Source organism: Nelumbo lutea, chromosome 6 (genome assembly GCF_056320005.1).
Source record: "Nelumbo lutea isolate HS-2025 chromosome 6, American lotus-T2T, whole genome shotgun sequence".
Taxonomy (NCBI): domain Eukaryota; kingdom Viridiplantae; phylum Streptophyta; class Magnoliopsida; order Proteales; family Nelumbonaceae; genus Nelumbo; species Nelumbo lutea.
In genome coordinates this window covers 63,845,475-63,857,967 of record NC_142689.1, presented here as the reverse complement: position 1 = coordinate 63,857,967, position 12,493 = coordinate 63,845,475, and the positions used below count along the sequence as shown (strand labels likewise).

The 12,493-nt window shown below is 37.7% G+C and overlaps 1 protein-coding gene across 1 annotated transcript; it reads left to right on the top strand.

Annotated features, from left to right (window-relative positions):
* Positions 1-8,098: 8,098 nt before the first annotated feature.
* Positions 8,099-12,287, top strand: LOC148849250 (small ribosomal subunit protein uS17). Its single transcript, XM_088951140.1, has 6 exons — positions 8,099-8,612; positions 8,763-8,803; positions 8,917-9,017; positions 11,588-11,732; positions 11,836-11,925; positions 12,023-12,287. The coding sequence occupies exons 1-6, from the start codon at positions 8,601-8,603 to the stop codon at positions 12,114-12,116; spliced, it is 483 nt and encodes a 160-aa protein (XP_088807266.1). The 5' UTR covers positions 8,099-8,600; the 3' UTR covers positions 12,117-12,287.
* The last annotated feature ends 206 nt before the right edge of the window (positions 12,288-12,493 follow it).

Below are 12,493 nucleotides of genomic sequence, written 5' to 3'. Positions count from 1 at the left end.
GCAACTGATGCTGGTCAAACGCAGCTTTGAAGAGGATGTCGGCTGAGCTGCCTGAGTCCACGAGTACGTGCTTGACCTCGAAGTCATTGATTCTTAGCTTTATTACGTGCATCATCATGGGGGTAGTGGACCCCTCGTGCATCGTCTTCTGTGAAGAAAATTGGATCTCCTGTCTTCGGCCGCTTTGGGGGGTTCTGCTCTTCCCGGGTGGCCTCACGAACTGACATCCGAGCTACTGCTGAGGTGCAGCCCGCAACGATCGAACCTCCCACTATCATGTGGATGGTCCCCTGAACTGGCCTCTCCTCCAGAGGCTGCCTCTGCGGTTGTTCGGCCGGTCTGCTACTGGACTCAGGAGCATCCTTACTATGCTCCCCTTGCCGACCTATTCTATTGCTATTGTTATTATTATTATTTTGTACAAAGTTTCTTAAATATCCACGACGAATTAGCTCCTCTATCTCGTCGTGGAGGTTTTTACAAGGTACTGTGACCGTGGTCTTTGTGAAAACTACAATACAAACTCTTATTTCTTTCAGTGGAATTCCCCCTCAGATAGGGTGGCCACTTCACGTATGGGGCGTCCTTGATCGCCATCAGGATTTCGGCCCACTTCGCATTTAGTGGGGTGTAATCAGCTCGGTCTGGTGTAGGAGCTCAGAACAATTGACCCAGCTTTGCACCCCGAACTGTTTCCTTTTTTCTTCGGGTGTCCCCTTGATTGGAAGGCTCTCCTTCTCTCTTTCTTTTTTCGGGTGCGCCCTCGTCCTTCTGGTTGATCTCCTCTTCAGTGGCTATGAACTTATCTGCAAGCTTTAGAAACTCGGTTATGGCCGCAAGTTGGTTAACGACCATGTGCCACTTGAACTCTTTGTGCATCACGTCCTTCTTGGCAGCAACAAGGTGTACGACGGGGTCCAGGCGCGGTATCTACATACAAGCATCGTTGAACCGCTTGATATAGCTCTGGATGGACTCTCCCTCTCTTTGTGCTACATTGAAGATGCTTTCTTTAGTTCGCGGGCACAGTTTGCTGATGACGAAGTGGGACATGAAAGCTTGTGTGAATTGCACCCAACTTCTTATTGACCCGGGCGCCAAGTTTCGGTACCATGTGCAAGCTGCTCCCCTAAAAGTAGTGGAGAAAGCCACGCACATGCACGACCCGCTGGCTCGCGCCAAATGCATTTGTGACTGAAAGGCGTCTACATGATCATTCGGGTCACTCCTAGCTGGTGTTCGTGTGGCTCCTAAGATGTACCTGAAACGAGAGGAAGGAGGAAGAACTCCTGGGGGGTTTCTCGGCAGGAACGCTCTGATGCTTAAGTTAGTATTGCGTACAGGAAGTAAAGAGAGAACGAAGGCTCTGAGTGTAGGTTGCGCTAGTGATTTCAGATACCTTGTTCCTTGAGAATAAGCCCCTTATAACAAAATTTCGTTGCTTTAGGCCCTCTGACCTCTGACAGGGCAGGTATAACCGCCACTGTCAGTCTGCCACAACTGTTACAGGCAGGGTTGAGGTGGCATGTGCGGGGCCATCGTGCAGGGTACATGTCTGTCAGGTGTGGGACGCCTTCCTAAAGGCGGCAGGCGCGACGAGGGGACATGCCTGCAATTCGCAGGTTTGTCTAGTACGGCGGTCGGGCAAGAAGCCCTCCTATGGTATACCGAGCTGTTCTCCTGCGAATTGCCCTGAGCTGGGTCATCCCTTAAGTATCAGTGCGCTTTTGCTTGCTAGTGGCCCGAGGTCCATTGGGAGGAGCTCGGGCCTCAAAAGGGGTCAGGGTGCCCCGAACTCGGGACCCCCTGAAGTCCCTTGACCCCGGAGAAGAGGTGCGGGCGAGGTGGCTTTCGACGAGTAGTTTACCTGCCGAGTTATCATGTTGAACTCGGTGGGACTTCCCCACCGAGTTGTGCTCTTGTCCATTGTGTTGTCATGCTGAGTCACGACTTGAGCTAGGTCACGCCTACGTGTACCTGAGCTATGAGGATGGGCCAAATCACCCTCCATCAATTATTATTATTTTAAAGATTTAATCAACATAAAGGACTGAATATAAATAATATAAATGTAAGAAAGAACATACTTGCTTTGTGAATATTATGGACGAGCCGTGAATTCCATCTCTTCCCAATGATGTTTATGATTTTCTTATGGGAATTTGGGCCAGTTTCTTTGACTATTAAAACAACTCTTCGCATTGTTTCATATATAATTCTCATTGTTGCCCTTTTTTACTATCAACTATCCGAAGGATTTTAATGATGGATCAATTATATTATAATATAGAGAAGTTACTGTTTAAAAATTGATATTGTTGATTATTTTTTTAAATTCTTGCCCTAAACTGCCTCATCAAGTTGAGAAATATGGCATGATTTTAGATAAAAGTTGTACTTTTTCGCTCTTTTGCAATAAGACTGAACACTTTATGTAATTTTGAAATATCTTCTAACATCAAGTCAATACAATGGATTGCACATGGTGTTCAATATATGTGTTTTTTATTTCTTTTCAACATGTTTCCAACTGCTTTATAAGTACTTCCATTATTTGTTATGATTTAGACAACATTTTCAAGACCAATTTCATCAATCATCGAACTTATCAATTTTTACAAATATTGTGTATTATGTCGTTCATTTGATGCATTGATAAATTTGTGAAACACTGTTTGTTCATTGCAATACATCATAAAATTTATGATAGACAATCTAATTGGCCCTATCCAACTATCACACATAATGGTAAGCCCATAAATATTAGCCTTCTAATAAAATGTTTTGAACTAGTCTTTTAATTCAGCCACTTCATCTAAAAACTTTCCCATTACCTTATAAGTTGTAGGCCCCTTCAAACCATTCCCTACATTGGCTACTTCATCTATCATAATTTGATAATATAGGGAAGTTATTACATTTGTAGGAATGTAATTGTACAATAAAAACTTTGCAACTGGTCTTTTCATATTATGTCCAAAGCTTTTCTCATAACACTCTTTGTCTCTGTACAGATATTGATCTATCTCTTCAATATTAGGAGTACCTTTACTTGATGAAAAATTTTTAAAGGAATTTAGTTTTGAAAATGCTCCTTTTATACTTGGTGTACAGAATAATATGCTTTTACTCTTTGATGAGGATGATTATGATAAGCCACCACCACCTTGATACTCTGAATCTGCAAATACAAACTTATTTCTTTGAAATCGTTGTATTTGCTCACCTTTCAATTGTGTAGCCCGTGATACATGTCTTCCCATATTATATGTTATTTATTCTACATCATCATCATCTATGTTAAAATATTGAGGCATTGATTCTACATCCTCCTCCCCTTCATTATCATCATCATCATTTCTAGGCCCTAATGTTTCTTGTTGGTCTCTCAGCTTCTTTTGTTCTTTGAGATGTTTTTGTATCGCCCTAGAAATTTCTAGTGGGCGTTTAGGGCAATCAACAACATTGGGATATCCTCTTGCCAAATGCTATTTCAGGTGGGTCATACCACCACCTTTCATAATTTGTCCATACTAGTTGCATTTTGTATGGAATTAATTCCCATTGACTTTTGTATCATATTTCCAACCAACATCTTCTTCTTCAATTTTTTTGGGTGCCATGTTGAAAGGTTAAATGGTCAAATTTTAAATCTCAACTTCCAAGTATCAATGTGTCACTGCCTCATAGATTCACAGTGTTGCATTATCATAAAGCATATATGCAAAAATTAATTAGAACTTAGAAATTTAATGTTAGAAACTATAAGTAACAATTAATCATAAATCTAACGAGTAATTAAATAAATTATATAATTTAAGAAATAACAATCATTAATTACTCAAATAACTAATTATCCATCATATATACTTATTTAATCACAAATTTAAAATTATCTAATTCAACAAAGAAATTCACAAATTTACAAATAATTATCCAAAACTATGTCCACAATGAAATTATAGGTTATCATGTGAAATATATCAATGCCTTTTATTTTGTATTCTTTTAATATATTTAAATATTTCTAAAAATTATTTTTAATTGTTTTGAACACTTTGCCAGGTGTTATCCAATCCAAATAAATAATTAACAATTATTAAAACAAATAATTATGTAAATTTTGTATATTTAATCAAACACTTTTTCTATATTTATTAAATATTTATTTTTTTTTCAAATAATTATTTTGCATGTTTTATTCTAAAAATTAAAAAATATATTTTTTTTGAATGGCTTCATGGATATCTATTATTTTTATTCTAAAATTAATAATTATTTTGCATGTTTTAGTCTAAAAGTTAAGCTAAAATTAAAAAAGTAAATATGTAACAGAAAATTTGAATGGGTTTATTGAATATGGACATAATAGATCATCCATATATTTACTGTAAATATTTATTATTAGAATTTAGATCATAGCAAAAAATTAGAGAAATAAATAAATATTTATAATCTAAAAATAAAAAATAAACAAATTAAAATTTTCACATGATATTTGAATATATTGATCTATGGAATTATGGGCCATGTTAGATCTGCCTTAGCTTTACAACATACTCAGCTTATAGGGTTAAATCACATAAAATTAAAGAATATTATTCCGGAAATTTAAAAAGTCAATTATTTAGAAAAAATTCAATTGATCTATGGATATGGTAGATCATCCAGAGATCTACAACATAATCAATTTCCAGAGGTAGATCACAAGAAAAACCTAAAAAAATCATTTTTTTTGGATTTTTTACTATTATGCAATTTCTTCAAATATTCACAAAGATCTAGATATAGAATCAAAAAAAGTAGGGTTTTTTTTTTTTGCACAAGAATAGCAGATCAACATGCATAAAGATGTTTTTAAGCATCCAAACTGAAAAAATAAATAAAACCCAAAAACATTGACTGAAAATGTAAAAAATTTTGAAAAAAACATACATATTTTCGATCCTTTTTTCACAACCTTGAAAAACTTGTTGAATATTTCAATTTTGTAGATGTTTTGATGGATTTTTGCTAGATTTGAATCTCTTGGAAGGTTAAGAAGCTTTCTAGAGTGTTGGGGGAAGAAAGAGGGCCTTTGAAATGGGTTTAGAAGCCCTCTTTCCAAGTCATTTTTATTTGTGTTTCTGTAATAGTAAAATTGTCATGTATCGACCGAAACTCATGAAACATTCCAATACGTGGCCGATACGGTGTCAATACGCCTTTAGCACAATGAAAAGAAATGGTACCATTGATTTAGGATCGCTTCTCGTGCCGATAACCCAAAAAAATGATACGTATCAGCCAATACAAGCCAATACGTGACAGAATTTTGAACCTTGAGTAGTACGATCATGAATTCAGAAAAAATTACAAAATTGAAGAAACCCCATTATGGTTTCTTGTTATTCATGTTTTAAGAAATTACAAATTTGAAGAAACCCCATTACAAAATTTACAGATTTGAAGAAATTACAAAATTTATTAATAATACAAATAAGAATAACATTGTTCCTCTTCATCCTTCCAATGGACCCAGACTATCTGGCAGTTCCTAAAAATTTTCATCAATTGGGTTTTATTTTGAAAATTTGAGTAACAATAGAGGGAAAATTCGACCTTAATGACGAAAACTTTAGGGGTACTTTAAGACAATATCTAAACAATAAAGATAGAGTTAGTCAATTTCCTAAACCATAGGGGTACTTTAAGAAATTTGCCCTACATATTATTTGTATGACATTTACATGTGCATAGATGTTCACGGGCTAGGCTTCGGGCCTAACTTACAAAGTGTTAGGCTCGGGCTTCGGGCCAGGCCCCATTCAAAATTTGACAAAAGCCAAGCCTGACCCCGACCCATGAACAAGTCTACATGTGCAAATATGAAGGCACATTGGATTTAAATTTAGTCCAAATACATAGTCTTGACTAATGTCCTAACCAGCCATTGCAGCCATACATTGTGAATATCTCCTTTGTTCTTATGGAGAGCAATTTGAATCTACATCCCTACCCATAGAGCATCACCACTATGTGTTGGGAACATGAATGACGAGAAATATGAGTTCTCGTTTGTGCCCCACAAAGGGGCACCCCACAATGCCCCACAACACATCCCAACCTTGTATTGGGAACATCTCATGATGATAATACGAGAGATGATAAGACATGATCTAGAGGTGTTCCCAATACAAGGTTGGGATGTGCTGTGGGGCATTATGGGGCGCCCCCTTGTGGAGCGCAAATGTGAACTTGAGAAATATTCTTAATACACAGCTGTAACATCTGGTAGATAGAAGTGTGGAAACAACTCTTGAATACCATATCTGAACCCGTGGAGAGATGTCGATGCATCACTGCAATGATTGTTGGAAATTGTCAGGACTGTGTATTAATCATTCATAAGGTTTTTTTTTTTTTTTGTTTTGTAATCATTCATAAGTTGCACCTTACTTCCTTGATGACTTGATTATGGTTATTTGCTTATTTACGACCTACATAGTTGAGTTCGGATGGACACCCCACGTAGTGCGCCCCACAGACACCCCAAAGCCCATCCTCTGTGCATTGCAAATATCTCCCATTTAGTCATGTGTAGATGTTCCTAATTGACGGGAGGGATAGATTGTCGGATGGGCTCAGGGTTGACCAGTCGAATGCCCCTCTACCCTATCAAAACTGAATCGGGATCTTCTCCTCATAGAAAACACCTCACACAGACCTCACAACCCCATCCCATAGTGTAGTAGGAACATCACCCTACCTTGTGTTGTTATTTAGGCTGCATTTGGATGTGATGTAAATCAAGAGCCGATGTAAATTTTACATCGGTTCGGTTTTGTATGTGTTTGGAAAGAGGGTGTAATTATTATTGATGTAAAACTACACTCTGGTTCAGTTTTGCGTGTGTTTGGATGGATTGTAGTTTACGTCGATAATCGATGTAAAACCTCATCAACTCTAAAGTTTTACATCGATAATCGATGTAAAAACTACATCAATTGTATCAATGTAATACTTTACACTCTTCCACCTATCACTATTTTCAAAAAAAAAAAAAAACAATGGTCGCTTTTTGGATCAGTGTACACTGATTCCAAATGTAGCCTTATGGGGAGATGTTCCTGGTACATGATGGGATGGGGTTGTGAGTGAACTCTATGGGGAGAAATCCTGACTCACTCAAACAGTACTTACAACCTTGCATTAGGAATATCTTTATACTTATGCACTTTATTTCATTTCATAAGGAGATATTCGCAATGCAAAGTTGCAAGTAGACCTGTTCATGGGCCGGGTCGGGCTGGGCTTTTACTCTTCATAAATAGGATTTTGTTAGGCCCGAAACCAAGCCCGGTTCGACCAACGGGCCTACAACTTGGGCCCGAGCCAAGCCCTGATAAAAAGCCTGAAGCTCAACCTAACAGAAAGATGGCAGCGAATCCCTAATGCATTAGGTTGTTTTTATGATTCCCTAATAGCATTCGGACAAACAATAGCATTTGAATTTCAAACAAATAATAGCATTCGACTAATAGCATATATGTAAACACTAAACAATAATTTCGTAATACAACAAAATGGCAAAGAGGACTCACCGTCGGTGATTGTGTTCGCCGGTGCTGAGTTCGAGATGAACTGAGATTTTGATAGTGAAAAGTGAAGTTGGTTTGTGTTTGAGAGAGAGAGAGAGAGAGAGAGAGAGGGGGGGGGGACTCACTGCCGCCGTCGGTGCCTGTGTTCGCTGCCTCGCCGGTGCTTGAGTTCGTGTCTGAGATTTGAGAAAGAAGAAGCGAGAAGAGGAACGAGAGAGAGAGAGAGAGAGAGAGAGAGAGAGAGAGAGAGAGAGAGAGAGAGAGAGAGAGAGAGAGAGAGAGAGAGAGAGAGAGAGAGAGAGGACTCACCACTGGTCAACCGGAGTTTACTGGTTGCTCTGGTGAGTGTTCATCGGTTCAATATTTGCTTGAGAGTGTGAGGTTGTGAGTCACTGTGAAAACTAAGAAGAGAGGTTCAACTAACAGGCTAAGACAAGAAAGAGATGAATAAGAAGAGGGGTTAGGATATTAGGGTCTTTTGGTTTAACTTATAGGTCGAGCTGCGATAGGCTCGGGCCGAATTATTTTGGCAAATTCCAAGCCCAGCTCGAAATAAATTCAAACTAGACTTTTTGGCCTGAGGTCAAACCTACGGGCTCAAATGTGTGTTCAAACCCATCCAGGAGTCGGGCCGGCCGTCCGGCTACCGGCGGCATGAACAGGTCTAGTTGCAAGAGGGTCTCGGAATGGTGTTAGCACGGGTTTGCACCGACCGAAGCCAAACTCCAAACTATTCTCCCGGGCATATAGTCCAATTTCGTATCTTTGCCTCACATTCCACCGCACTATTCATTCGGTATCTCCCCACATCAACGGTCACCATTGCACTTTCTTGGAGGATCGGGCTCATAAGAGCTCATAAGATTCCACCGCAACTTCCTACATTGAGTTGTATTCTAACATTTACCCTAATTCCCACTGTCCAATAAAAAGGGAGGTTAGGGTTTTTCCTTCTCTAGTCGACTGCAGAGTGCCTAGTTCTCCTCCTTTCGGTCGACCTTCTCTTACCATCTCTCGATCATGGCGGAACAGGTTTGATTCGATTTTCGATGGTTTTCTCTTTGTTTTCCACTATATTTACAGTTGAAGCGTTTCTGAAAGCACTGTTTTCGCCATTGTCTATTGTTATGGGCTCTGTGGTTCATTATTTCCGGTTGATCTTTGACGCCTCTGTTAATGCAGACGGAGAAGGCATTCCTGAAGCAGCCGAAGGTGTTCCTATGGTGAGACATATCACTTGAAACATTTTTTTTTGTAAATATTTAAATTTGTGTATATTTGTTCTAATTCCATAAGGAATTGATTCTCATTGTTTCGCCGTAACAAATCGCTGTAGTTCGAAGAAAAGCGGAAAGGGCAAAAGGCCCGGGAAGGGTGGAAACCGTTTCTGGAAAAGCATTGGTCTGGGGTTCAAGACGCCGAGAGAAGCTATTGAAGGTTCGGTTTATTGTTCTTTATGTTTTATTGCTCCTTTATTCACAATACGAAAATGAGCAACAACCTTTATTGCATTTTAATACACAGATAAAAAATGTTGATTACCGATATCTTAAATTTCCCTTACTCGTGAAACAAGTAATATATTTCATGAACAGTCAATAATCCAGCAGAACGAACTTTTAGTGGGATCCCAGGGCACGCTGCATTTCATATCTATTCTCAATGGTTCTTAAATGCTGTATAGCGCCCAGTAGGCGAGGATTAATTTAGGCCATAATCAGGTTTCACTATTTTTTTTTTAGTTCCAAAGAGGAGTAAACATTTTTCCATATTTTCTTCTGAAAAATATATATTAAATTTAAGATCTAACTTTGAGTTGATTTGTTTGTTTTCCTTGAAGTGAATAAGGGTTCAAGTGTAGTCTTGCTGACTTGTTCAATAGTCTATTATTATCTTCAATGTAGAAGCTGGCAAGCGGTGCTACTTAGTCACCTATATGTAGTTGCCCCAACCACAAAATATGGAAACGTGCTTCTGAATTATTTTCATTAGTTACTTCAACTGTTTCTCCATGCTCAATTTTAAATTTGTAGAGATCAAAAAGTTCTCAGTTGTGGTTGCTCCTAGGAGTGAAAAAATGAAGGATGGTTTTCCATAAATATTACCTTCACAGTGATGTTTATAAATTAGGTTTCCAACTAAGCTATACTTTGTTCTTCATTGAGTTTTGTCCTTAAATGTTCCTTTAAGTGTTTGTTTTCTGATGCTGTTATAAGCATGTCAGTTGTCTTTGACCTTTGAGTTGCTCCAACTACTTAAATGTTCCTTTAAGTGAAAAAATGAACTATTTTCATTAGTTACTTCAACTGTTCCTTGATGTTCAATTTTAAATTTGTAGAGATCAAAAAGTCAGTTGTGGTTGCTCCTTGGAGGGAAAAATGAAGGATGGTTTTCCATAAATATTACCTTCACAGTGATGGTTATAAATTAGGTTTCCATCTAAGCTATACTTAGTTCTTCATTGTTTTCTGTTGTTCTTTTAAGCATGTCAGTTTGTCTATTATTTGTATGCTTGCTTTACATTTCAAGAGGGATGTTTATAGAACTCTCTCTCTCTCTCATTGGGGTCATATCACTGTTGTCATCTCTCAACTGTTTTGGGTTGGCAATACAAATCCTGTGCAATATCATTCCATGAATTCTTATCCTAACTCTATTATTTTGCAATCGACATTCATACTTTTTTGGTTTTCTTAGTCCTGAACATGTAACTTGTTAATTCACCTCTTATGTGCTGACATTTGTGATTATTTATATAAGAAACCTCTACAAGTATTCTGGTGATATTGTTTTTGAGAAAAGGTATTGTATTGTATTAAAGATAAAAACACCCCCACACTACACAGCAAGGAGCCACAAATACACTATCTCCACCTGTACAAAAGTATTGCTCAAACATTACAAAAAATAAGAAAATAGAATTTAAAAAAGAGCTGTATGGTATATCTGTAAAATTTTTGTTCACTGCAATCCAAGAGTGAATTCTCCCCCATGGTTCCTTTACAATTATATCTTCTGATTTCTCCAGAGCTTCAGAAATCCTTCTGTTTCTTTCCATCCACACAGTCCAAAAAACTGCTGGAGGAATCACTTTCCAAACTATTTTTTCTTTTTTACATGATCAAATTACTTTCACCCTGTATCTTTGATACTTTCTTTTAATTGAATTGGTCTCATAATGTTGGATTTGGTCATTTATCTTCCCCTGGTCTGATCTTCATGCAACCCATGTGGTGGATAAAAAACAATGTGATTTTCATACAACACTCTAATGGATATGACATTTCTCTTAGTCCTCCCCCCAAATATACGTGAAAAAAAATGAAAAAAAAATGATTGCACGTGGGAAAAAGGATATGTTCCATGTGTTAACACTGTATTTTGTTGTCTTACAGTATGATTTGCTTGTTACTGGAAAGAGCTTATATCTTCTGATTTCTCCAGAGCTTCAGAAATCCTTCTGTTTCTTTCCATCCACACAGTCCAAAAAACTGCCGGAGGAATCACTTTCCAAACTATTTTTTCTTTTTTACATGATCAAATTACTTTCACCCTGTATCTTTGATACTTTCTTTTAATTGAATTGGTCTCATAATGTTGGATTTGGTCATTTATCTTCCCCTGGTCTGATCTTCATGCAACCCATGTGGTGGATAAAAAACAATGTGATTTTCATACAACACTCTAATGGATATGACATTTCTCTTAGTCCTCCCCCCAAATATACGTGAAAAAAAATGAAAAAAAAATGATTGCACGTGGGAAAAAGGATATGTTCCATGTGTTAACACTGTATTTTGTTGTCTTACAGTATGATTTGCTTGTTACTGGAAAGAGCTTATGTCATAAAATAATGAGCACAATTTAGTTTAGGTGTTATAAATAATCTATTTTACTGATTAGAATCTGTGTTCGTGGTTCATGCTCTTTGTGCATTTTATTTTTTTTACTTATGTGAAATTCAGATCCTTGCAAGAAACCGTGATAGTCAATTATTATCCATGCAGGAACTTATATCGATAAGAAATGCCCATTCACTGGGGATGTTTCCATCAGGGGTCGCATTCTTGCTGGCACCTGCCACAGTGCTAAGATGATTAGAACCATCATTGTTCGCCGCAACTACCTTCACTATGTGAAGAAATACCAGAGGTAAGTTATGCAAAAACAACAGTTTATACTTACGAATTGATTGTCTCTTATGAGTAGAGGGGCAAAGAATCTAATTGTATCCTTTGCTATCTGTACTTTTCAGATATGAGAAGAGGCATTCCAATATTCCTGCCCACATATCTCCATGTTTCCGTGTGAAGGAGGGTGACCATGTAATCGTTGGACAGTGCAGGTAAATGCCCAACTGACCGATAGAGAATATGCTGTTGGCTTGTTGCCAATCTTGTATCTGTACTTGGAATATTTACATACTAGTGCTTCATTTTCAGACCCTTGTCCAAGACTGTGAGGTTCAATGTGTTGAAGGTCATTCCAGCAGGATCTTCTGGTGGTGGTGGAAAGAAGGCTTTCACAGCCATCTAAGGCTAATCGAAGTTTTAGATAGCAAATAGCTTTAAGCCTCATGGACCCTACCTTGATTTCTTGATCTTCTAGTCTTGCTATTTTATATTTGGCGGATAGGATTTTAAGACGATCCATTCTTTTGGGTTGATTTTGAAATATAATTTCATTGTTTGAAGTTTAATTTTCGAAGCCATTGTTTCAATGTTTAATATGGTTTGCATGCTATTCCCCTATCTCATTATAGTCCAAATTTCTAATTTCCAAGAAGAGTTGGATGTATTTGCCTTGGCCCCGGGCATGAGGTGACCTAAGCTTGAGTTTTTGGTTGAATGCATTATTTATGTCACTCTTTTGAGGTCCTCCAAATGACTAAATAAGTAAAGCATAAAAGCTAT